This window comes from Alosa sapidissima, chromosome 11, assembly GCF_018492685.1.
Source record: "Alosa sapidissima isolate fAloSap1 chromosome 11, fAloSap1.pri, whole genome shotgun sequence".
NCBI classification, from domain to species: domain Eukaryota; kingdom Metazoa; phylum Chordata; class Actinopteri; order Clupeiformes; family Clupeidae; genus Alosa; species Alosa sapidissima.
The window spans coordinates 8,053,293-8,076,133 of record NC_055967.1 but is presented as its reverse complement, the minus strand read 5'-3'; the positions used below and the strand labels follow the sequence as shown (position 1 = coordinate 8,076,133).

Sequence of the window (22,841 nt, the reverse complement as noted above, 5' to 3'; positions counted from 1 at the left end):
TGTCTGTCTGCTTATAAAATGACTCCTGCTAGATGGGGGTCGGTACAGAGAGGAACATTTATTAGTTAAAGAGTGCTCTGAGCTGTGAGAACAAACTTCTGAATGTAGGGTTTTTTGTGTGTTTCAGATTTCCCAGACAGTTGTGCCATATCGATTTCAGAATCCACCGTTTACGGTCTGGATCTGAAATGTACAAGATATCTGACAATCTGAAAACCTGAGAATGATCTTACTTACCCCTCCGCTGCTAAATACAGTACATAATCAATATGCCCTATAGGCCTATCTAACACAATTAGATTTAGGTCAATATCATACTGTATACCTGGTGAATCTCAAATGTTCTATTAGTTCATAATGTTGATGTTGAATGTTTACATTTACATTCATAAATGTAGAAGTTATTGAATGTTGAATGATCCAGGACAAAACAGCATGGTTTATAGTCATATTTTCTTGTAAAATTTCTCATGTGCAAAATAAAATATCTCATCCAGTTCTGTGCAAAAAATAAAGACGTACACAGTCATACATAATTAAAAGTTCAGCAAAACACATTTTGTTAACCCTGTTGTGATACACATCAGCAATAATCTGAATAGCTTTTGTCGTGCTGAGGTGAGAGAATGGGACACGCGTTATGAGCTGATTATTGCTCATTGTTACACCATCCACCTTGTGTTTGTGTGTGTGCGCACAGATGCATGTGATGTGTGAGTTGGAGATGGTAACTGATTTCCCCTCCAGGGAACACATTTCATCATGGCTTGTTTTTAACCCTTATCTTACATAAACCGACTGCAGGTTGGTCTCACAGGAAAAGTTGTCTCCCTTTGCTAACTTCACTCTATGAACGAAGAGTTGAAGATCTAAATGTGAGGGAAAGATGAAACCTGTGTGAAACAAGGCTTCATAATTGGCTCCCTTCAAGGTAAGGTGTCCAAACCAGAGCCTCTGAAAAATATATGATTTTCAGTATGTTTCAGGCAGCTACCACATAGAAACCCACAAAATAGAAACCCATACCTATACCAAGACAAAAACCTGGTAATAGCAAAGTTATACACAGTAAAATCTGCTTGGGTTATTATTCAGTCTAAGATATGTCAAGCAGCAGAGGTTAAGATCATATATATATATAAGGTATATAGGCATAATGTATACAGGTATAAGAAGGTAATATGACGTAATGTTTCAGAATCGGAGCTACATTTCCATTTCACTATCAGCAAAGAATTTGAATCAGTGTTCAAATATGAAACTACCTTTTTTTTCTCCTGTCAACAGAAGCACCCTCACCATAAAAGGCATGACCAGTTTTAACAAGACAGAAGCTCATGAAAGCAACTCCATGTGAGCACACCAAAACAACCTTTAATGAGTAATTAACAGATGGGGTTCACAATCCAGGTTACCTCAGTAAACATGAGTCCCACCAGGCTTTCCTATTATAATGAAGTGAGCTCCAGTGTGTGATGTACTCGTAAATTGAAAGGCTCCCGTAACCAAATGTTTACTTTTCCTAAAGTGAGTCAGCTGGAGGGAGTGTCTCTAACTATGTGTGGTGTTGAAGAACTGACTCTTTCCTTAATCTAGGCTCTCTGTAAAAAAAACAAGGGAGTCTTTCATGCCTTTCGTTTTAACAGGCATTTTATAGCATTGCTGTCCTTCATTCTGGAAATTCTTTTAAAATGTTTGAATGTTCCCTGTTCTGCATACACTTTTTAGTATTTGGTAGAATCAGGAACTACATCAAATTTCTCTCTATGGGAGATTGCAGATCTTTCCTTCCAAGAAAAAACATAATTTCTCAACAGAAGTTCTGGATATCACTTATATGGCTAAAGAAACATTCATTGAGGTATACGGAACATACATTGCTAGGTCTATAAGGCAAATAAAAATACATTCAATTAACTGTAATTTTAAAACAACAGAAGTCAGTGCAATGGCTTTTGCCTTGAGTGCAGTGGTGAGGTACATGTTGCAATGGTAGCAGGTCAGTCCCATGCAATCTCAGTGTGGCTGTTGAGTTCACATTCAACAAAAATGGAGTCACGAGAGGAAAACTGATTGTTTTAAGTTCCGTTTACTTCCATGATGTTTGCCTTCCACGCTTTTTTGACAGGCAGCGATCGTCTCCCGGTGTGCTTGACTCAGACAGTAGCCAATGGCCTGCTCTGTGTCCTGGATTCTCCTACGAAAGCGATCCCTGTCCCTGGCTAGCTCTTCCCAATGTCCTTTGCGAGAGGCCTGAAGGGCAAATGACCACGCCCTCATCTTGTGAACCTGAACCCGCGGTGAGAACTGAACCTGAAAGGCAACATAGGTAATTCTCAATTATGTCATCAAGAAGGTCAAAGAAGACGAGCACACAAAGGTCAATGAGTGTATTTGAGAAATGTCAAATAACTATCATATCTGTAGATTTAAACACATCCCAGTTATGAAGGTAATACCACCAAAAGCCAAATGGATTTGTTAAAGCACTCAAAGTTTTGCACTCAGCCATGAGCCAATAGGACTAATGGGTGAGTTGTGAAGTTCTCTACAGTGCATGTTCCCTAGTGAAACCGGAGCTGGATTTCCCAGGGTACTCCATAGTATCTCTGGTCAGATATGTTCACTGTTGGTAGGCAACCAATAGGAAATAGAGGCGGTAGTGACTATGATCATATGGCTGCAACTTGTGAGCAAAGTGTCATGCAGTCTCTGAGTTGTTGCATCACTCACTGCCTTGCCTGTCAAATATGAAGGCAACACATTTACATTTGGACTTGGATTTTTCCCTATCCTATTTCCATTTTATGAATGTAAATATAAAATGTAAATCAGGCTTCTAGGCCAAGTATTCTTGCGTATACAAGGAATTTGGTCTCTGCATTTATCCTATTTGTGAATTAGTGAACACACAGTGAGGTGAAGCACACACTAACCCGGAGCAGTGAGCTGCCTTGCTACAGCTGCACTCGGGGAGCAGTTAGGGGTTAGGTGCCTTGCTCAAGGGCACTTCAGCCGTGGATGTGGGCATGGGAGAGCAGTGCTCAACCACTTCCCCCGCCCGCATTTTTCCTACTGGTCGGGGATCGAACCGGCAACCCTTCGGTTACAAGCCCGAAGGCCTAACCAGTAGGCCACGGCTGCCCTGTCAGAAAAACAAAACAAAACAAAACATACAAACCTTCTTCACAGCAGGTTGACCTTCTTCATGCTCCTCTACGATTTCACCTTTGACCTTTCTCCTCCAGGGGACAAAGACTTGTTTGTCTGGAAAGGCGGTGCAGCAGTGACCTTTGGGTCGCCTCTTACCGAGCAGCTGTAGCTTCTTTGACTTTCTCCGAGTCTGGAATGCCCTTGGACTAAACTCACGAGAGGAATCCGGCGACATGGCACTGGAATCTGAACAAGCGTTCATAGGGTTCTGCGCGGTGGTGGCGCTGGCACTGGGGTTCACCTTAGCATCAGCAGTGGAGCTTCTGATGCAGGCTTTGAAATGTAAAGGGTGGTATGGGTCATCACTGTGACACAGCGACTGCCAGAGGGTCTCCTCATCCTCAGATAAGGATGAAGGACCGATGCTTTCTGAATCTGTCGGAGAGGGTGGGAGCTCTGTGGGGGGTTCGATCACATTGTCAGGCCTGGGAGCTACTCTGGCATCCTTCTTGGCGGGCTTGGAGCTTGAGGCACTGGCAGTAAAGTGGAGCGGGTGATACGGGTCTGAGGAGCAGGAGAAAAGATCCCACAGCTTCTCGCTCTCCTCCCGGTCTCCATCGGCACTGGAGCAGTCCGAACTCCCCCAGCTGCTCTCACTGTCAGAGCGCCCCCCGAAGGCAGGGGAGAAAAGAGTGTGGCTGTCCTCCACAGAAGCCGAAGACTCCACTCTGAACTCCCAGCTGCTGGTCTCTGCTGGGTCTGCGCTCTCCCGAGGAGAGTAGCTGAAGATACTAGCAGAAAAGCTCAGTGGTGTATAAGGATCACAAGGGGTCTCACTTCTCCCCGATACATCATTCTCCCAGCTGAAGATTTTATCTTTGTGTGTAGACCTGTAGAAGAGGTCGCTGCTGCTGCTGCTGCTGCTGCTGTTACTGCCGCTGCTGTGTTCAGATCCCACAAACACATTCCACTCACCAGGGCAGCCCAGTTTCCAGCTGGCGTGTTGGCCGATGGTGAGGTCCTCCGTGTCCGAGAACCCCTCGGCCGCCCGAGCCACAAAGTCATCCACAAGAGAGCAGCAGAGCTCATCCGACACCAGGCTGGAGAGCAGAGACCCTGGGTGGGTAACGGCCAAGTCACTGCTCAGCTTGGATAAGGAGCTGGAGCTGGAGACAATCATGCTTTTGTTATTGTCAAACAAGGAGGACAGAAAGAAGCCTTCTGCTGGATTTCCAGGTGTGTTCATGTGCTGAATGTGCGGTCCGGTCTCCTCTGAGATTCTCAAATGGACTTCCAGACGGAACATCTGAAAGACTGCACACAAATGGATGGAAGAGCTCAATTAATAATTTATCTCATATGGGTAGACAGGGGTTTCAGCTGCCTCAACACAGTCAGAAGGGGGAATGTGGACATACAAAATACAATTTTAAATATTTTGGCCTAACTTTAGCTATAAATTGCTAAATATATGAAGTTGCTCAGGGATGACACTGGGGTTTGGGGGAAAAAGCAAAGAATGCTTTGGCAGTGTATATTTTATTTTGAAGGCTAACTTTAACTTCTAGGGAAATGCCATCAAAGTTGCGTGGGCATACATTTTTAAAAAGTGTATCATGCCAATTGTTGTCGAAGTGTCATAAATTATTCAAACGAGCGCGTAACATTCAAACAGAAACCTACGGTTACACTGTTCTTTCAGTCGCCAAATACACGAAATGCACCTAGCTGTCTGGAAAAATAGCCTAAAGACATTACCTTAATGTCCTTATCTTAGACTATAGGCTGACCTCTCGCACATACACAAACAGAGTCTACACAGCCTACTGCTGGCGCGTTTCCCAGTTATGGAAAAGCGAGGCTTACCTGACATGAAACTGTAGTAGATAAGATGGACCAGGAAACGCAACTGCTCCCACAGAACAAACAAAATTTGCCTTGTCCATGGCAGGATCGTCATGCCACTGTCTCCGAACAGGTGCATGGCACTTCTGTCCAAATTCCGTTTTCGAGACTCCGTTTCCATTTTGCGATAACTTTTGTTGAAATTAAATACGCAAGCGGTCTTCTCCAGTTACTTTATCGTATTTGATTGTCAGTTGTATGACAATGTCGTAACACGTCATTTCTGTCTTTCTAGAGAGAAATGTCCTTTTATGTTAGGTACAAGTAGACGCAAACACACTTCCATTATGTCAGAAGAAAATAATCTTGTCTGGCATCTTGTCTGTAGTGTCTCGACAGTAAGGTTTCCACGACTATATATAAACAAACTATGTGCAGCTGATCCCTTGTGATTGGAGAGCTTCCCTGTCACTCAGAAACAAAGGACCAGTGCTCTCTGAACACGCCCAATTCCTACTTCTATTCGCCAAAGCATGAGACAAGTCACCGCTCACTAAAGAGGAGAATAAATCCAGGGACAAATCATCCATAAATTGCATTGTTGCCAGATGGAATGTCTGATTGTTTAACGCAACGCTAGCAGGCAATTTTATATTACAGCCTAAATTTGACAAATGTAGCATTGTTAATTTGTAATAGAAATAGACTACAGATTCATAACTGTCGACAAATTTGGACAATTATTTATTAACCAATGGAGCTGGGTTGTCCCGGATCCGCGTCAGATGTTTTCTTGGTCCCCACTCAGGTTAAATGACATGGCATGATGGGTAGGCCTACAATGATTTGAGGACCCTTAAAAATAGGGATCTCAAACTCAAAGTACCTAGGGTAACCCCCTGTTAGCTCGAAACAGTCATTAAACCCCTGATAAATACTGATTGTCATTGTCATTTAACATCAGCCTGTGTCTGTGGTTTTATCGGGTGCAACTCTAGCCGTAGAGCACACCTGTGCATTGTATGAGGGTGATGTTTACTTCCTAAATAACTTGCCTTTTCTGGGCATACACACACTGCAGCACAAGTTAACTTTCAGTCATTCAGAAACGGTTCCTCAATAAATTCCTTTACCCATTACGTTGCTTATAACTAGCTTCACAGCTGCATCGTTTCTGGATGATGACAGAATTGCCCCCACTAGGAAGTGCCCCATATAGTTATAAAAAGACAGTGCAGACAAAAAGAAGCTGGCTGGAATTTTGAGATATACACCCCGGGTTGTAATGTTGGATTTCTCACAGAATAAACCATATTTTCGCACCACAGTCAAAATTAACACACACACTACAAGACTGAGGATGTCATTGACATTTTGTTCAAAAATGTTTAATTTGCTTTAGGAAAAAGGATTACAGAACACACATTTTCATTCCACATAAAGAGATCCAATTAGGAATAAATAACTGGCCATGTTAACATCAACTCAGCATGGTGTTTTTTTTTTTTTTTTTACAGTCATTAAAAGAACATGATTATGTTTCTACTCAGGATGCGCAAGATGAAAAACCTGTCCGCTTTTAAAAAGCGTGCACACTTACACTTGTAAACTCATCATCCCAGATTTACATGCAGAAGAACAGGCATCCGATTTATAGCCACGTGTGGCATTCCCTTATGTTTATAAAATAACAGTGAAGGTGTTCCTCATTACAAACAACTGAAAGGTGGGCAGGAGGAAAGCAAGATCACAGACATGAGAAAGAAAGACATTTAAAAGTTCATTCAAGAGTCAACACTCACCCCACTGGAGGAAGGCGACAGAATTTTTAAATCATGAGAACTGCGAAAAGCAAATGAAACCTACTGCAAAAGGGGCAGATGAGAACTACAAGAGAAAGGAAAATATAACAAGAGAAACAAGGCACCCATGTTGGTTCCCCTTGAAAAGTGGTATGAAATGGATACAGTTCTTTTTGGCACAAAGTCAGGACCACATGGGGAGAAGAAAAGGAAATATTGTCAGCTCTGAAAAAGATAATGTTTCCTATATGTGTATGTAAAAAAGTATAGTGTAAAAATCGCTACCCACACCCGCCCAGCTCTTTTAATATATATATATTTGTATTTATATATATACTCTTTAATAAGTACTCATCCATTTTGGTCCTCTAATGTCAAAAATGTACAAAACATTACATCTTCTCTGTAGTAAGAAACTAGAGGGATTTAAAAAAAAAAAAAAACTCGGCGCTCCTGCTAGGAGGTAATCATGATTAGTGTCTGCGAGTAGGAGAGCGAGGGAGAGAAAAAGAGAGAGAGAGAGAGAGAGAGAGAGAGAGAGAGAGAGAGAGAGAGAGAGAGAGAGAAAGAGAAAGAGAAAGAGAAAGAGAAAGAGAGAGAGAGAGAGAGAGAGAGAGAGAGAGAGAGAGAAAGAAAGAGAGAGAGAAAGAGAAAGAGAGAGAGAGAGAGAGAGAGATGACATGACCCTTAGAGGGCGCTGTTGAGTCCCCAATGCCATTGTCCGCTATGGCTGGTTAGCTGTTATGCAGCTGTGTTGCAATTGGTTCAGAAGTAGGGTATCTCCGTGAGCTTGTACCACTTGACAGTCTCCTTACTCAGGTCAAAGTCCTTGAGGCTGAGGGTGATTCCGCCCAGGTAACAGTTCTCACGCAGAGACTCCGCACTGAGCACGCTCAGTTGCAGCTCCCGCTGACTCAGCGTCTCTTTACTAAGGTTACTGTACACAAGCTGAGGACACACACACACACACACACACACACACACACACACACACACACACACACAGTTTAGATACGCTTAGAACATTATTATACACAGCAATATTTACTGTTATGAAGTTCTTCTTATCTGAAGAATAGATAACTATATGAAGTGTTGCCCTGAAATTCGAATTCGAGTTTTTGCCTACCATCTCATTGTAAGTGGGATTCCTGGTTTTCCTGGCAATCTTGGTTTTGCGCTTGGAGGTTTTGTGAGGGTCTGGGAGCAAGTAGGTCTTCACATAGGGGTTGGGGTCTGCCCCCTCATCTGACATCTGCGACAAAAGACAGGGGACACAGGATGGGGGTGGGGGGCATTCAGATAACTGTTTATATCTTTGAATAACAAATTAGACTATTGATCTAAAGAGAGAGCGATGTGCTCATGGATGGCTGATGGATTGGACCATGTGACAACAGACGTAGCATGTGACATACGACAGGCAACACAGCTTAATATATTGTCTGCTTCTGTAACAGATGGTTATTGTGGTTCAAAGTCCTCACATATGGAGTATGTGTAAGAGTATGTGTATGGGCTATGTTATGTGCATGAGCCTGACAGATGGCTGCATAGAATGTGATGTGTGTGGCGTTTGCTCACCAGGTCTTTAATGTGCATGACCATGATGAAGAGAGTGCTGTTCCTGTAGGACACGGAGAGTTTCACCTCTCCCTCCACACGACCTGACACAGGGCTCAGGGGAGGTGGCTCTGTAGAACACACACACACACACACACACACACACACACAATGAACATGCATACCAAATATATACACATACGACTTTCTTACGTATGTATAATGTATAAATACACAAGTTACAGTAAACACACTTCAGAGCACTTCACTAGTGTTTTAATGAACACTAGGACACAGTAAAAATCAAGTAAGACGGGTGTCACTTGCGCTCAAGTCTTTTCGGTGCTCACAGTCCAGGACCAAAGGGTCAGAGAGACTGGCTGGGCCACTTCAAAGAAGCTAAACCCAGGGATGACCGGAGCACTCAGAGAACTTTTTAACTTTTTTATTGTGGTGCACAATCAACTGACGTTTCGACGCACTGTGTCTTCCTCAGAGTCAAACCATATTGGACCAATCTGTCTCTCTGACAGTAAAAATCAAGCCAGGCCTCCAAGATTAAAATGTGCAAAAATAGTCCTATTCTCCCTTGCACTGTCAATAGATATCTTGAATTTCTTAAAGGTGGACACTAAGTTGTGCCTTGAAGGATGAATGAGGAAAGCTCACACACCTGGTGCTTTGGGCACAGACTCCAAGCCCTCAGTTCTGTCGTCCCTTGCAATAGGGTGGAAGAATGTGTAGACGAGATCACACTGGAGGGACAGAACATGAAAGAAGCACTCAGCCTGACGGTGATAATAAACTATACAGTATAAATTTAGAAAAATCTTTTTTTTTTTATTGAACAGCTTTATTTGTTTGAGTACAGTAAAACATGTTATATAGCTATGTGCTATAAGTATGCCATGCAGCTATGCTATGCTATGCTATCCCACCTGTGTGACCTCGGTCGAGCTCCTCATCAGGTTGTGCACATAGCTGTTTAGCTCCCGTTTCCGCTTGGACGCCACGTCCTTGATGTGGGTGCGCCCCAGAACCATCTTATTTGGAAACCTGCATGTCAGGGAAAGGGAAGTCAGAGCCGTTTCGTAACACTAACAGTGTGTGTGTGTGTGTGTGTGTGTGTGCACACATAATTTCCCCCCAAAATGTCCAATACTTGGATTACACAATAACTCAAGTACAAAGTGTGTTCTACTTGGGGTCTTTTGTGCTGTATGAATTTTTATACTAGTCCAAGTCCAAACCCACTGATTGTACTGTTTGGGGGTCTTATGTCCAGTCAGGGACTAATAGATCTTGTTCTGCTAGCCTGTAGTTTGAGCAGTACAGTGTATAGTACAGTACATGGCTGTAGGTGGCACTAGAGAGTGACACATACCCTGGGAGCTTCCACAGAGGGAAGAGAATGGTCAGCTTGTTGTGCAGCTCCTGGAATTCGTCGAAAGTGCGGAAGATAAAATGAGGTTCACTCTGGCCCTCCCTGAGGATTCGCACCACATATGTCTGCATGGGGGGAGGGGGCACAGATGATTGTTAGATCCAATATGTTTAGAACATCACTCTCCAATTGCAAATGATTTGTTATTGACAGGTAGATCATTGCCATTCACAGTTTGAGCTTCTATATTTTGAAGATGATAGATTTCTTATAATCTATGGAAATAAAATACATATAGACAGTATTATTTAATTTGACCATTATTACGATCCTGGAAAAATACATAATGACAGCTAATTAACTATGGATTCAACACTTGACAGAGAGGATACTGACGTAGTGCTTGTCGGGGTTGTATCTCTTCTGGAAGGAGAAGATGGAGGCGTCCCTAATGCGTCCGTCCTGTTTGAGCGTGTAGGTGCGTGGGGAGAAGGACAAGATGGGCTCGTCGTTGGAGGGCAGCCCAGAGAAACGCAGCTGGGCCAGGTTGTGGATGAAGAAGTTAAACTTGGTGGCCACACTCCCCAGACTTGACTCAATCAACCTGAGGGGTGCAAGACAGAGAGAGAGAGAGAGAGAGAGAGAGAGAGAGAGAGAGAGAGAGAGAGAAAGAGAGGGGGGGGGAAGAGAGAAAGTAAAAATCAAAAGTAGTGGGTCTTCTTCTTATAGCAATCATCTACATCTTAATGGGAAATTATTAATGGTGGCATCAATGCCTATTTAAGTGCATACTGTATTGGTGCGTGTTTGCGTGTGTGCATGTATGCGTGTGTGTACTGTTCTTGAGGCTGCGAGGTGGCCTGTGTGTGGTACCTGGTGAAGAAGATTGTGGCCTCTGCCTCAGTGGTCTGAGGCTGCAGGGCATCGTACACGTACTTCAGGTCCTGGTTCCCGGTCAGCTCTGGCAGGCCAGACTGCATCATCTAACACACGACACACAGAGACACATACACAGACACACACACAGACACACACACAGACAGACACACAGACAGACACACAGACAGACACACAGACAGACACACAGACAGACACACAGACCCACAAAGACACACACACAGACACATTGAAGTAGAGCCAAGAACACAAATACAGTCCAAGAAAAACATTTTTTAGATTCTCTAGTTAATCTGTGTTGAATGTTCTGAACACTCTAAATTCTGTACGACGCCCTATTCCGAACGTATCGCCAGTTTTAGCCACTGTAAACAAAAACGCTCACTAACGCTGCTCCAAACACGTTTAGGTCCCCCGCCCTCCGAGTAGATCAGCAATAGGAGATAGCGCAAAGTGTGGGATTACCAGGGAGAGCAGGTTGAGGAAGAGGCCGGAGTGCTTGCGGATCAGGTTGTAGGCCTGGCAGCACAGGTCCACAAACAGCTGGAAGCGGCTGGTGGGCCTCTCCCCTCCGTTGATAACGTACGCCATGTCAGAGGTCAGCACGAACGGGGCGCGGTCCCTGAGCACAGAAAGTAAAAGGTCAAGATGGAGGATTGACATTGGCTAAGCCTTTTGTGGTTCTCTACACAAGGGTGATTATATTTAACCAAATAAAAACTACAATGAACAATGCAAAACTAACTAACTAACTACCGGAAAAACAATATAACTGCATTTGCAATAAGAAAAAATCAGAAAAGAAGAAAACTAAACTGATAATAATAAAAAAAACAATCTGAAAGATGAATGAAAATGACAAATCTTTAATAACTCAAATCAACACTAGCCTATCCTACATGTCTCCCTTAGGGCACTGCATGAAGCATTGCTGCAGGCTGTGCTACTCATTTCATTACAAATGCCCTCAGGGCTACAGAACAGCACACGCACGCAACAACGCTGCACTGGAATGCACTTCCCCTATGCTCACGGTCCCTAGTCAGTTACCGGCCATTTCTGTACACATCCTTAACTCCAGGCTGTAGCTACACAGCTAGAGAGGAAGCGGAGGCTACGGGCCTGGGGCAGAGGAGAGGAGCGGAGCAGAGCGTCTCACCTTTTGAAGCTTCCGATCATCTGTGCGTGGCCCAGGAACTTGCCAAAGTCGATGTGGAACATGTGTCCTGTGGTCCGGAGCATGATGTTGTCGTTGTGGCGATCGCAGATGCCCAGCAGGTAGGTGGCCACACAGCAGCCGGCACACGAGTAGATGAAGTTCTCTGACGCCTGGCAGAGAGAGAGAGCGAGAGCGAGAGCGAGAGAGAGAGAGAGCGAGAGAGAGAGAGAGAGAGAGAGAGAGAGAGAGAGAGAGAGAGAGAGAGAGAGAGAGAGAATAAAGGTTAAGCGATCAAATCATACTGATTGGCAAGTAAAATATCTGTGCCTAAAAGAAATGTTCAAGGCCATTACAGAATTGTCATTATTATTACATTGTACATTACATTGTGTACATTGGGTACACAACTAAACTAACACACTATAATTAATGGGACTGACTACCCCTGACATGAGAGTGCTGCACACATTCAAACAGTGAAAACTATTTGTACGCTCCACGAACGGAACACTTGAGTTGCACGTCCGCTGTTAGCCGGCTGTTACCTTCTCATACTCGTCCTCCGCTGGGTTGTACTTGCGTAGCCACTCTGCTATGGGCTTGTCCTTGAAGGAGCCGGTCACGCCGTACTCCACCTGAATCTTCCTCAGCGTGTCCGAGGAGGGGACCAGCTCCACCATACCTGGGGATACAAACCAGATTGCAGTCAGAATAAGCCCTGCATGCGTTCCCTGTAGATTGTGAGATTTGGGTAAAATGATATGTATTAGATTTGGGCAGATTGTATGCTTTAGATAGTTATTGCAGATGTAGCACAAAGTAGTTTGCCTGTTTTGTTTGGTTTGATTGTCCCAACTGTGATCTGATATCTGTGTCTTTCTGCATACTGAGTGTTTTGTGTTTGCTATGCAATCTTTGTGTGGTATTCATGAGTTTAATCAGGTCCCTTTCCACAGGTGTATAAAACCAAGCACCTAGATGATGAAGCCCATGAATATGTAGTCTGTGTGCAGTAAGGCCAATGTTCATGTATGTTCATGTACAGTATGTGTAGTGTGTGTGTGTGTGCTGTATGGCCTCTGCTGGTCATGAGGCAGCAGTGGAGCAGCACCTTTGTCTTTGCCCGTGGAGATGCACTTGAAGTTGACAATGCGCAGGTCCAGCCCCTCCTGCAGCCAGATGCGGTCCATGATGCGGATCATCTGCAGCGCCAACATGTCCTGACGCAAGTCCTCACCAACCTGAACCCCCCCAGCACACACACACACACACACACACACACACACACACACAAATATTCAGACTCACACGAATCTGAGGCCTATATAGTCACAACAAAAATACACAAAGTACATTCATTTGACTTGTATGCATTTTCTAATGTCTATACCATTCTTTATACCATAAGTGCATCACATTCTCTGCGGGAGGTTTCATCACTCCACTTCCACTCTATGTGAATGACTAAGTGCCACACATTTTCTGTTTAATGAATAATAATAAATGAACAGGATTCAAATTGTAACTGACTGCTAAGTTCTGTCCTCTGCCACCAGATGGCACACTATTGACCATGAGACAGACTACTGAGAAGCTCCCACTGGGGATTAGGGTGGTCCGGTTCAGCACTGACACAAGAACAGAAATATCTCAGGAACACCATGAAAACATTTTTCTTAAAAAACAAAACGAAAATATATATATAAAAAAAAATCTTGAGCTGGCTGCCAACTCCAGTCTAATAATAAATGAAACTTGTTTATTCTGCCACAAATAGCTGAAGCGACAATGGAAACTCCGCTAAATGGAAACATCAGTAGGCAAACCTATTGAAGCGACGCATGCTGTTCCTTTTAAGACAATCTATTCTTAGAAAATGGAAATGCCAATGACGGCCTGGGCCTGTCTGGGGACGTTCCCACCTTAAACATGACATTGAGCTCCTCCCCGAGGGGATCCGCGTTGACCAGGGCGACCTTCAGGGGTACAGCATTCGAGTTGAAGAAAGAGCAGGCCTGTTTTAGAGACAAGAGGGACAAGCTGTTGTTGCAGTCTCCAAAATGCGCACACACACACACACACACACACACACACACACACACACACACACACACAAAACGAGGGCTGGTGGGAGTCTGGTTCTCACGTTCCCACAGGCAGAACAACCGGAACCAGACAATGAGAGAAAGTTTATCCGGGAAGCCTTTTGGAAGGAGTGTGATTAGGGAGGAATCCTCAGGAGAAGGCTGACATAATCACTGAGGCTAAAAGGGGGCCATTTTCACTAACTAGGCACTGCCTAGCCTGGACGTCCAGAACAAGCTCCAGCCTACTGCTGGCCATGATGAATGTGAAGCAGAGGGAAAAGGGATTGACTAATGACAGATGAGTTCCTACGCAAAGGCCTCTCTGTGATTACGGACAGGAGGGGAAGAAATCACTGGCCAGCCACTCTCTGGGGTGATTGGCTAGTTAGTTACCCATTACATGTTTAAAAGCCACGTTAAAAGTCCAGGACAACCGGATTTTCATGGCAATTAAAGACATCCTATCAAATGAACAGTTTGGTGATGATGCATTTCAAACAATCTGTAAGACAGGCTTGTCCGAAGAGGAGAGCTGAGCTCTGCTGTGCACTAGGAGCTGTCTCACCTTCACGTTGAGCTCTTTGGCCACGAGGCTGGGGCTTAAGGGCAGTCTGCAGTTGTGCCTCTGGAAGAATGACTGCACCCTCTCCAGGCCCTCTTGCAGGACGGCCTGCAATGATGAAACACACACACACACACACACACACACACACACACACGTTTACATACATTGCTGCACAGACAGTTGCATTCATTTAGGCTCACATTCTATTTCATTGCTGTACAAGATAGACAGGTGCACTGTTCGTCATTCAAGTGTTCAGACAACAGCCATGATCAGCAAAAAACCTCTACCAGTGATTTGACTAATGGTAGATAACCAGATAACCACAGCAGGATTTCCTATTTTGTTTCCACATGCACAACATGAACAGGAAACAACAGTACACTCATGGCCCATTTTGTGGGCCTACTCCAGCCCTGTGGATGCTGACCTGTCTGGTGGAGCTGCTGGCTTGTCGGACCTTCTCTGCCAGATCCCCCAGCAGCCGGACCAGCCGGGTCTGTTTGTCCAGCTCCGACCGCAGACCAGTCCCACACAGGCACAGCAGCGCGCCCAGAACCTGGTCATAGCGCGGCCCAAACGCTGGGTCCTGGACAGCATCCCTTAGCAGCCTGACACACCAGACACACACCATTTAATAACAGACATACAGACATACATACATACAAACATACATACAGTACAACATACATTATTCCAGGAACTTATTGAATATTACTGTAATATGCTGCTGATAAAGCATTATCAATGTTTTATCTACAAGTTCTAAATTTGTGGAAAAAGACAGCTGTATATTAAAGATGGCATTGACCCAAAGCTGCAGCACTGACCAATAAAGATAGTGTGCAATGTTCACGTTCCCTTGTGCACGAGACAGCAGAAACATCACCAAAGCATTCTTCAGGTGACTCTCAAACTTCAGAGCCTGAGGGAGAGGATACAGGTAAGCACACTCACAATCTAAAGGTGATTACACATGAGGCTACTTTTTCCGCAATGTTGCTAAGCACCCATATAACCGGTTCCATGTGCTCTGATTGGATGAGCATAACAATTTGCTACTGATTATAGTTAATACTCAAAAAAAGTTGTGCATCTTTAGAGCTCATGTCAGAGCAAAACTATACCGACGCTCTACGAACTTGACTGACCACGCAAATAATTTACAATTAAGATGTACAATTAGTTCCAATCATTTCTTCCTTTTTGGCATCATGGATTCTGCATCAGGTGTGTGTGTACCTGCACAAGCTGAGGCAGGTAGTCCGCAAGCTCGTCGTCACTGCTGCTCTCGATCCAGCTGACAGCCACAGACCGCACTTCTGTATCCGCAAACCTGCAGAGGGAGAAGGGCAGCAGCTGCATCTCACTAACATAGACAACAGTAAAAGCTCTTCAGAGTGCTGCAGAAAGTTCCACTGTGAGTGAGTGATGGAGAGAGAAGAGAAGAGAGAGAGAGAGATAGAGAGAGAGAGAGAGAGAGAGAGAGAGAGAGAGAGAGAGAGAGAGACAGATGGAGGGAGGGAGGGAGAGAGAGAGCTTGTGCATGTCAGTGTGTACACATGTGCATGTGTCGTACTTTGAATCCAGCAGCTCCAGTGCAGATACGGGGCTGAGTGGAGGCCAGTGGTGGAGGAGGGTGTGGATCTCAGCCATGCTGCCCCAGTCCCAGCTGGGGGCGCTAGCGAGCACTTTGGGCAGAGAGCCCTCCAGGCCCTGGCAGTAGTGCCGCTGGTCCCACAGAAGCTGCCGATCCGCACGCGTCAACCTGCAAGGCGGGAGTTGGACCGCAGGGGTCAAAGGTCATTGATCTTAACCTGTGGCCATCTCAGAATCACCACAACATATCAGGGTCTTTACTGAATATACTGGCAGTTAATCCTCAGCCACATGTAACTGATCTTTCAGGAGCATCTGCATATTAGATGTAACCCACAGGGTGAAAACCATATGCAGTAGCAGATGCTATTAGCAAAAGAACCACAACATTTGGGAATCAAAACTGGACTGCCTGCTGACGAAGTGGTGTCGCTAACCATTGCATCAACACCCACACAGCACTGAGGTCTTCTCCAACAAGCATGAAAGTACAAATCAATCCTGACAGAACTCCTGAATATTCCACCCCAGAGAGTGTAAAGTAGCTTCAGACGGAACAACTGGGCACCCCTGTCTGAACCCAGATGAACTGAAACTAATCTCTCCCAGATGATGTGGCTGGAACCAAGTCCTAAAACAGGCTTAGTTAAGAATACGTATACAAGCTTTTTCCCATTCGCTCTCTACTTCTCTTTCTCCTGTCTGTCCCTTTTCTTTCCATCTTTTTCTCTACGTACAGTGTTATCTGAGGACAGGGTCGAGTAGCCTGCCTGTTCTGCCTTTGGTTTGGCAGTTTAGAAAGGGGCTGGTCTGCTGGGACGCCCTCGGACTCGTATCGCTCGCACACAGAGCTCTGCGGTCTCTGGAGCCGATCGAGGGCACATCAGGCTCAGATCTGGCCCTGATCCGCCCCACGGAGCCCTGTTGCCGCATCGAAAGAGAGGGAGTGTGTGATCAGTCCAGCACAGTGCCAACAGCCCTCACACAAAACACACTGTGAATGAGATGAACCACTGTGCCCTCTTTGGGTTTCATTTGGGACTCGCATTTATAGCACTTTTCCTGATGCCTGAACTTGGGCATATTGCTCAGAAGTACTTAGGACAACTGGGGCTGGTCTTGGTTGTTTGAAATGTATGAAAATGTATTGACTCTTTGTGTGTGGATGTATAGAACACACCCTAAGGATGTTAGCAGATGTATGGGGACAATTTTTCCCATTGAATCCATATGATGATTTGTGACACCCAAGAGGACAAACTCAGGCTTTGACTTGCCAAGAGCAACAAGAGGAAAATGTGATGTTTTTGCGACCGTGTTTGTGCTGAGAGCTTATTATTATGCAAATAACAAAATGTTTCTTTCCCTGACATTTTGATCTTTTACAGTAACAAAGCCCAGCAGATACCGAGGCCTCCCCATGTGCTGTGCCTCGTCTCACACGGACACTGTGCTCAGACTTGGCCTTCAGGTCAGCGAATAATAGACACTTTGATGTCGAGGGAAGGGGGGAGTCCCTCAACCACAAACACAAATGCCCTCCAAGCCTGGTTTCTGAATCACACGAGATAAGGAACTATTTATGAACACAACAGGAGGGCCTTCAGGAAAGTGGAGAGAAATAGACGGCCAGGCATGAAAGACTCTCTGTTTAAGCACGGGCAGACTCGACTTTCACACGGGACTCAGTCTACGGTGTTCCACACTGTGATAAGGACGAATGGCCTACAAAGCCACATTATCTCTTGGTCCTTGTAAATGAGCAATTTTGGTTAAATAGAATTCATTTCAACTCCGTTTCAGAACTGCACTGAAAAGGATAACTTGAAACACAACTTCTTAAAATCCTAAAGTGCCCATTCACTGGTCATGCTATGGTTCAACATTATGCTAACTCTACTGTTTGTGTACACGATGAAGCCTTCTTGGTAAATCAAGGTTTTAGAGGTGAAAGGCATTTAATGGAATCAAACTCCCACAAACACAAGTACTGTTATAATGTTTGCCCACTCTAGACAAGTTTTCACAAAGTTTGCATTTTAGGTACAAGAGGATCTTCTTGGGCCTACTGCACATACCCAAAGTTGGATGCACGGGAGCAGAGCTTCTCCACCTTCCTCCGGAGGTCAGAGTCCAGCGCCTCTAGAGGCTGGGGGGGTTTGCCACCGCCGGCCTCCTGAGGACCCACATACAGGACATCCACTGCGGGTGTGGGGAAATCCACCTGCGTACACACAGAGACACACACAGAGACACACACAGAGACACACACAGACACATACATTTTAACTGAATGGTTCCAGCCATGATCAAAAAAGCTCGGCTGTTTTCCAAACCAAGTGTAATTTTCAGCCTAGCCAGCATTGTCCTCTCATGTCCGGATTTTAACAGGACTAGTTAGTCTGTATTGCCTACTGAGAAAGGCAAGGTCAGGTTGATATGCAAAACGACCAACCACATGACCAACCAATGGGCAGCCAACTCTGAAATCGACTTATTCGAAGCTGATGTCTGGTAGCAGTTAGCTTTAGTGTGCGGGTACCTGCAGGATGATCCTCTCAGCCAGGTTTCTCCTACGGCCAGCAGGTCCTGATAGACACTCCTCAGAGGACCAACACAGGTTCAGCAGCATGGTTCCATGGGCCAGAACCCTGAAGAACATATGCACACGCAATCACACACACACACACACACATGCAAGTAATTAGTCTTACTCCTTGAAACAATTGCTACTCTTTGGAGGAAACACTTGTGCAGTAAGCAGAGAGGAATAACATTGAGGTGACTCACTCCAAACACGCAGCAGTGGCACGCTGAACACAACTAGCATTCTTCAACACAATACCAAAACAAAAACAGCACACAAATGTGCAGCATTACGCAAAATGTGGGCAGGATGCCCTCAATGTGTGGGGGAGGCTTTATTTCATCCTGATTAAGACGGGTCATTATAAAATTTCACTACGACAATCAAACTACCCAAACAGCGCAACAGACTACACCACAACTCTTGAGTGGCTCAGTTGGACTCCTCGGGTGACACAGAGGACACGGTCCATGTGGGCGGCTTTCTTCTGTCTGACCTCCGGATGCCAGAGGGTGGCATTGGGGCATTGAGAATGGCGGAGACACAGACCTCTCATACCACACCAGAGTACCACAACTATGCGTGACACTCTCTTGTCTGACCTTTGACATCAACATCATCAACCTTTGTGTGAAACCCCTTAACACACACACAACAATTACCACTGCTACGACTCACACACACACACACACACTCATTACCTCTGAAAGTCGAACAGTAGCATGGAGACCTCCACCTCCCTTCTTTACTCACACACACACAACCTCTGGAAGTCAAACAGTGGCATGGAGACCTCCACCTCCCTTCTCTACTCACACACACACACACACACACACACACACACACACACACACACTACCTCTGGAAGTCAAACAGTGGCATGGAGACCTTCCCGAGCAGCTCGGCGCCCTTGCGCTGCTTGTTGGAGTCGGGCGAGCCGCTGGAGCTCTGGCTGGGCACTCCATACAGGGACAGGCTCAGCACGGCCTCCAGGGGCAGCAGCGCCACCGCCATGGGGAAGTTGATCCTGGGGAGGCACAACAGCAGACCATATTCACATTTACATTTACACAGCAGATGGGTTTATTCAAAGCAGCGCACAGCAAACACAGGACATACAGGTGTACCCTGTGAGCTATGACCAGGAAACTTTCCTGTACCCATCCAGTTCAATGATCTCATGACATCTGTTGAAATGCTGGCTACAGCGTTCTTTAATCATTACAACAGTGTATGACTAACTGAAGATAGAGAAAAGATATATTTAGCATCTTTTCCCCTGTCTAGCTGGAATTAAAACTCAGGCAATTAAACAGCCAGAAGCCACAGAGTTGTTCAGTTGACCTGGCAGTTCAGTTGATCTGACTAAATTACAGCCTACGACTGACTCTGAGCTATGATTTACTTTATTTCTGTTCCATTTCAAATCTGATGAATACAACACACATGGAAGCATTTACACCCGGGTCAGTCTCGGGTCACAACAGCCCAGGAACTTGCCAGTGGAAACCCCAGTGACAGACATAACTCGTAAGGGATGAGCGAGAGCGAGGTCATCAAAAGTGGACGCAGTACAGACGGAAGGGACTTACAGCTCATCCCATTTGATGTGGTAGAAGAAGCTCTTGTAGGTCCCCACTTTCTTGGACTGCACAGGCTTGAAGAGATTCCTGGTGTTGTGAGTCAGGGCACACATCAGGTAGTATTTTTCATAGCTGCAAAAACAGGAAGAACAAAGGAATGTGACTGGCAAACACAGAGGAGGAAAACAAAATGGCAGCTGCACCCATCCATCCACACAAATACAAATCAAGCAGTAGGAGGGGGGCAAAAAGAAAAACAGCCGGGAAGCAACACAGGGTATCAGAGAGCCTTGAGGCACACACACGCATGCACTGCATTGGTAGAAGGAAAAAGCAGATGGGCACAACATATAAAAGCCCCTCTGCTGTTTTCCTAGGAATAAATATTCAGTCTGGAAAATGGAATGAAATCTAGTCTTTGAATACTTTGCATAACAAAATAACACACGTCCCTCTCTTGTTTTTTTAAAAAAAGAAAGGAAAAGAAGGAAAAAAACATTTCTTGTTTTTGTACAGACCTCTGAAGAACAAAATGTTCTGCTTTAAGGTACAGAAATGCCAGTTTGAGAGATGGAGAAAATATCAGTTTTGAACCACTGAATGACTACACAGTTCTCTTTTTACAGAATTTCTCTTTAACAAGATGTCCTAGGATATGTCTCTTCTGCATTTCACCAGCCGACATAACACACAGCTTAGTTAGCCACTGATTCAGGCTCAATATCTAGACAAAACGTTGAGAGCTTTGGGGCTAATGACTGTGACCTGCATTTTACTATCTAAAGTCTAATTTGTATGCCTGTGCATCAACTCTGCAAACCAATCCTACTGATGTTGTGTAGTGCAGGAAATGAGCAGTATTTTGGTATTCTGCTGGTATGGTGTTAAGTGCTGCCTATGTTTAGATGAGCTCTAGCATGGTGCACAGAGAGTGTACCCTGCTGCTAAAAACTGCATTCTAAATGAGATCCTGGGCTTGCCTGCTTCATGAAACAAGTCTGTTATTAACCGCTTAGTCTTTCATTAAGGCCTGAGGGTTGGACTGGGAAACAAACACACACACAGAGACACACACATATACCAGCACACAGACACACAAAGACACAGCTGTCTGCCTTTTTCGTACAGAACCCTTTCTCTCTCTAGTGCATCTCAGCCTTTTAAAATGCTGTATTTGTCTGGCTAAATGACAAGAGCTAGTGATGAACATGGTTATTATAGACCATCATCATTATAAAAGACGTGCTGAGTGACTCGAATGGCTCATACCATGCCCACTTGCTCTTAATTGCACACTGTATTTCACAGCTGAATCAGGGCAACATGGTGGAATGTGTTCCAGGCATTCATTCTCACAATAAAGTTGTGAAAAGTGCTGGAAACCTGAATGCATAATTCTGTTTGTGGGGTATACGGCATGTGTCTGTGCTCTCTCTGACTGCGCCCGTCACTCCCATGGAGGCTCTTCAGACATGACACAGAGGAGCTTCTATCTGTAAAGAGAGTGTGCTTAACATGTCTCTGCAGACTGAATGGAAATCCTCACAGGCCGTGTGCCTCTGTTTCAGTCATGGCTAATATGCAAGCTGTGTTGACAGGAGACAAGGCTAACTTAGGCCCCAAGTCATGCTGTCCAAAGTGAACCAGGAAACAGCAGCTCAATCGCAGCTTATAATGATAGAAGCTCACAAAAACAAGTCCTTGAAGTCATTCCTCTCAACATCTTCTGAGTGGTCACAGAATGACTACTAAGAGGTCATCTAAGTAAATCATAACACTATACAAGCATCATGCAGCGACGGAATATACTTTCATTGGGCAATAAAGTTAGAGAATAAAAAAGTATAGGAGTTTGTTATGGTCTTTGTGAAGCCAAAGGGCAAACAATGATAGAGGGCCTTAACTTGGGACAGGCACATGACTGCAGATAACATTGCAGATATAGAGCACAACAGCACATAGCAAAATAAAATCCAAATAATCTATCTTTTGTCCTCTGGCATTGGTCTACCAGCTCAAGTGCAAATATTTACCATTATTAATTTGAAGTATAAAACAACCAGAATGACAAAAACACGGCATGGATTTCACATTGTGTGGAATAAAAAAAAAAAAAAAAAAAAAAAAAAAAAAAACATTTTTATTAATAGGCTGTTCTTTCCATTTTTGGGAAAATGAATAACAAGTATACATTCAACATGCCCAACTAGCAAACAACAGCCTCCCCACCAGCAGAGGGAGCTCTACTGCCTACCTGCTGACCCAGGCGGCCGGGACACCGTGAACTGCAAACACAGTGAACTTGAGGTGCTCAGTGGTACCAGAGGCCTCGCAGCTGTCCCGCCGGCCATTGTGGGCGTCCGTGTTGGGGGTCAGAGAGGGGGGGCAGAAGTAGCGCAGGTAGAGCTTGACCAGCTGGTAGATGGCGTCCGAGAGGATGTCCATACTCTCCTCCACAGGACCACGAGCGCCTGAGGCAAGGGGGGGGGGGGGGGGGCAACAGGGCAGACATCGTGTAAATGAGACACAAACACTCTGAAGTGCACATTCATCATGTTTTAAAAAAAAATAAATAAAGTTTTTGACAGCAGAGAGGCTGCTGGCAGGGCTTCTGTTT

At 44.9% G+C, this 22,841-nt stretch overlaps 2 protein-coding genes across 2 annotated transcripts in view; both read right to left on the bottom strand.

Annotated features, from left to right (window-relative positions):
- Positions 1-1,348: 1,348 nt before the first annotated feature.
- Positions 1,349-5,635, bottom strand: ppp1r15b (protein phosphatase 1, regulatory subunit 15B). Its single transcript, XM_042108974.1, has 3 exons — positions 5,020-5,635; positions 3,182-4,467; positions 1,349-2,313 (listed from the first exon to the last, which is right to left on the bottom strand). The coding sequence occupies exons 1-3, from the start codon at positions 5,177-5,179 to the stop codon at positions 2,056-2,058; spliced, it is 1,704 nt and encodes a 567-aa protein (XP_041964908.1). The 5' UTR covers positions 5,180-5,635; the 3' UTR covers positions 1,349-2,055.
- A 729-nt stretch (positions 5,636-6,364) lies between these two features.
- Positions 6,365-22,841, bottom strand: part of pik3c2a (phosphatidylinositol-4-phosphate 3-kinase, catalytic subunit type 2 alpha) — a 39,042-nt gene continuing 22,565 nt past the window's right edge. Inside the window, exons 11-33 of the mRNA XM_042108952.1 lie at positions 22,479-22,695; positions 20,234-20,356; positions 19,501-19,668; positions 18,597-18,705; positions 18,133-18,278; positions 16,035-16,223; positions 15,698-15,791; positions 15,286-15,380; positions 14,886-15,066; positions 14,456-14,560; positions 13,726-13,818; positions 12,915-13,044; positions 12,349-12,485; positions 11,804-11,973; positions 11,110-11,266; positions 10,621-10,730; positions 10,144-10,351; positions 9,748-9,872; positions 9,302-9,419; positions 9,037-9,118; positions 8,385-8,494; positions 7,930-8,055; positions 6,365-7,748 (exon numbers count right to left, since the gene is read on the bottom strand). Coding sequence (XP_041964886.1) covers positions 7,566-7,748; positions 7,930-8,055; positions 8,385-8,494; positions 9,037-9,118; positions 9,302-9,419; positions 9,748-9,872; positions 10,144-10,351; positions 10,621-10,730; positions 11,110-11,266; positions 11,804-11,973; positions 12,349-12,485; positions 12,915-13,044; positions 13,726-13,818; positions 14,456-14,560; positions 14,886-15,066; positions 15,286-15,380; positions 15,698-15,791; positions 16,035-16,223; positions 18,133-18,278; positions 18,597-18,705; positions 19,501-19,668; positions 20,234-20,356; positions 22,479-22,695 — 3,176 coding nt within the window. The 3' untranslated portion in view covers positions 6,365-7,565. The remainder of the gene's footprint in view (positions 7,749-7,929; positions 8,056-8,384; positions 8,495-9,036; positions 9,119-9,301; positions 9,420-9,747; positions 9,873-10,143; positions 10,352-10,620; positions 10,731-11,109; positions 11,267-11,803; positions 11,974-12,348; positions 12,486-12,914; positions 13,045-13,725; positions 13,819-14,455; positions 14,561-14,885; positions 15,067-15,285; positions 15,381-15,697; positions 15,792-16,034; positions 16,224-18,132; positions 18,279-18,596; positions 18,706-19,500; positions 19,669-20,233; positions 20,357-22,478; positions 22,696-22,841) is intronic.

What these genes read in the sequence shown, in the direction of transcription:
- ppp1r15b (XM_042108974.1), bottom strand. Translation starts at nt 5,179, where the DNA reads ATGGAAACGGAGTCTCGAAAACGGAATTTGGACAGAAGTGCCATGCAC. An exon ending in CTACTACAGTTTCATGTCAG is followed by an intron (nt 4,468 to 5,019) that starts GTAAGCCTCGCT and finishes ATTTGTGTGCAG; the next exon opens with TCTTTCAGATGTTCCGTCTG. An exon ending in GTCAACCTGCTGTGAAGAAG is followed by an intron (nt 2,314 to 3,181) that starts GTTTGTATGTTT and finishes GTTGCCTTTCAG; the next exon opens with GTTCAGTTCTCACCGCGGGT.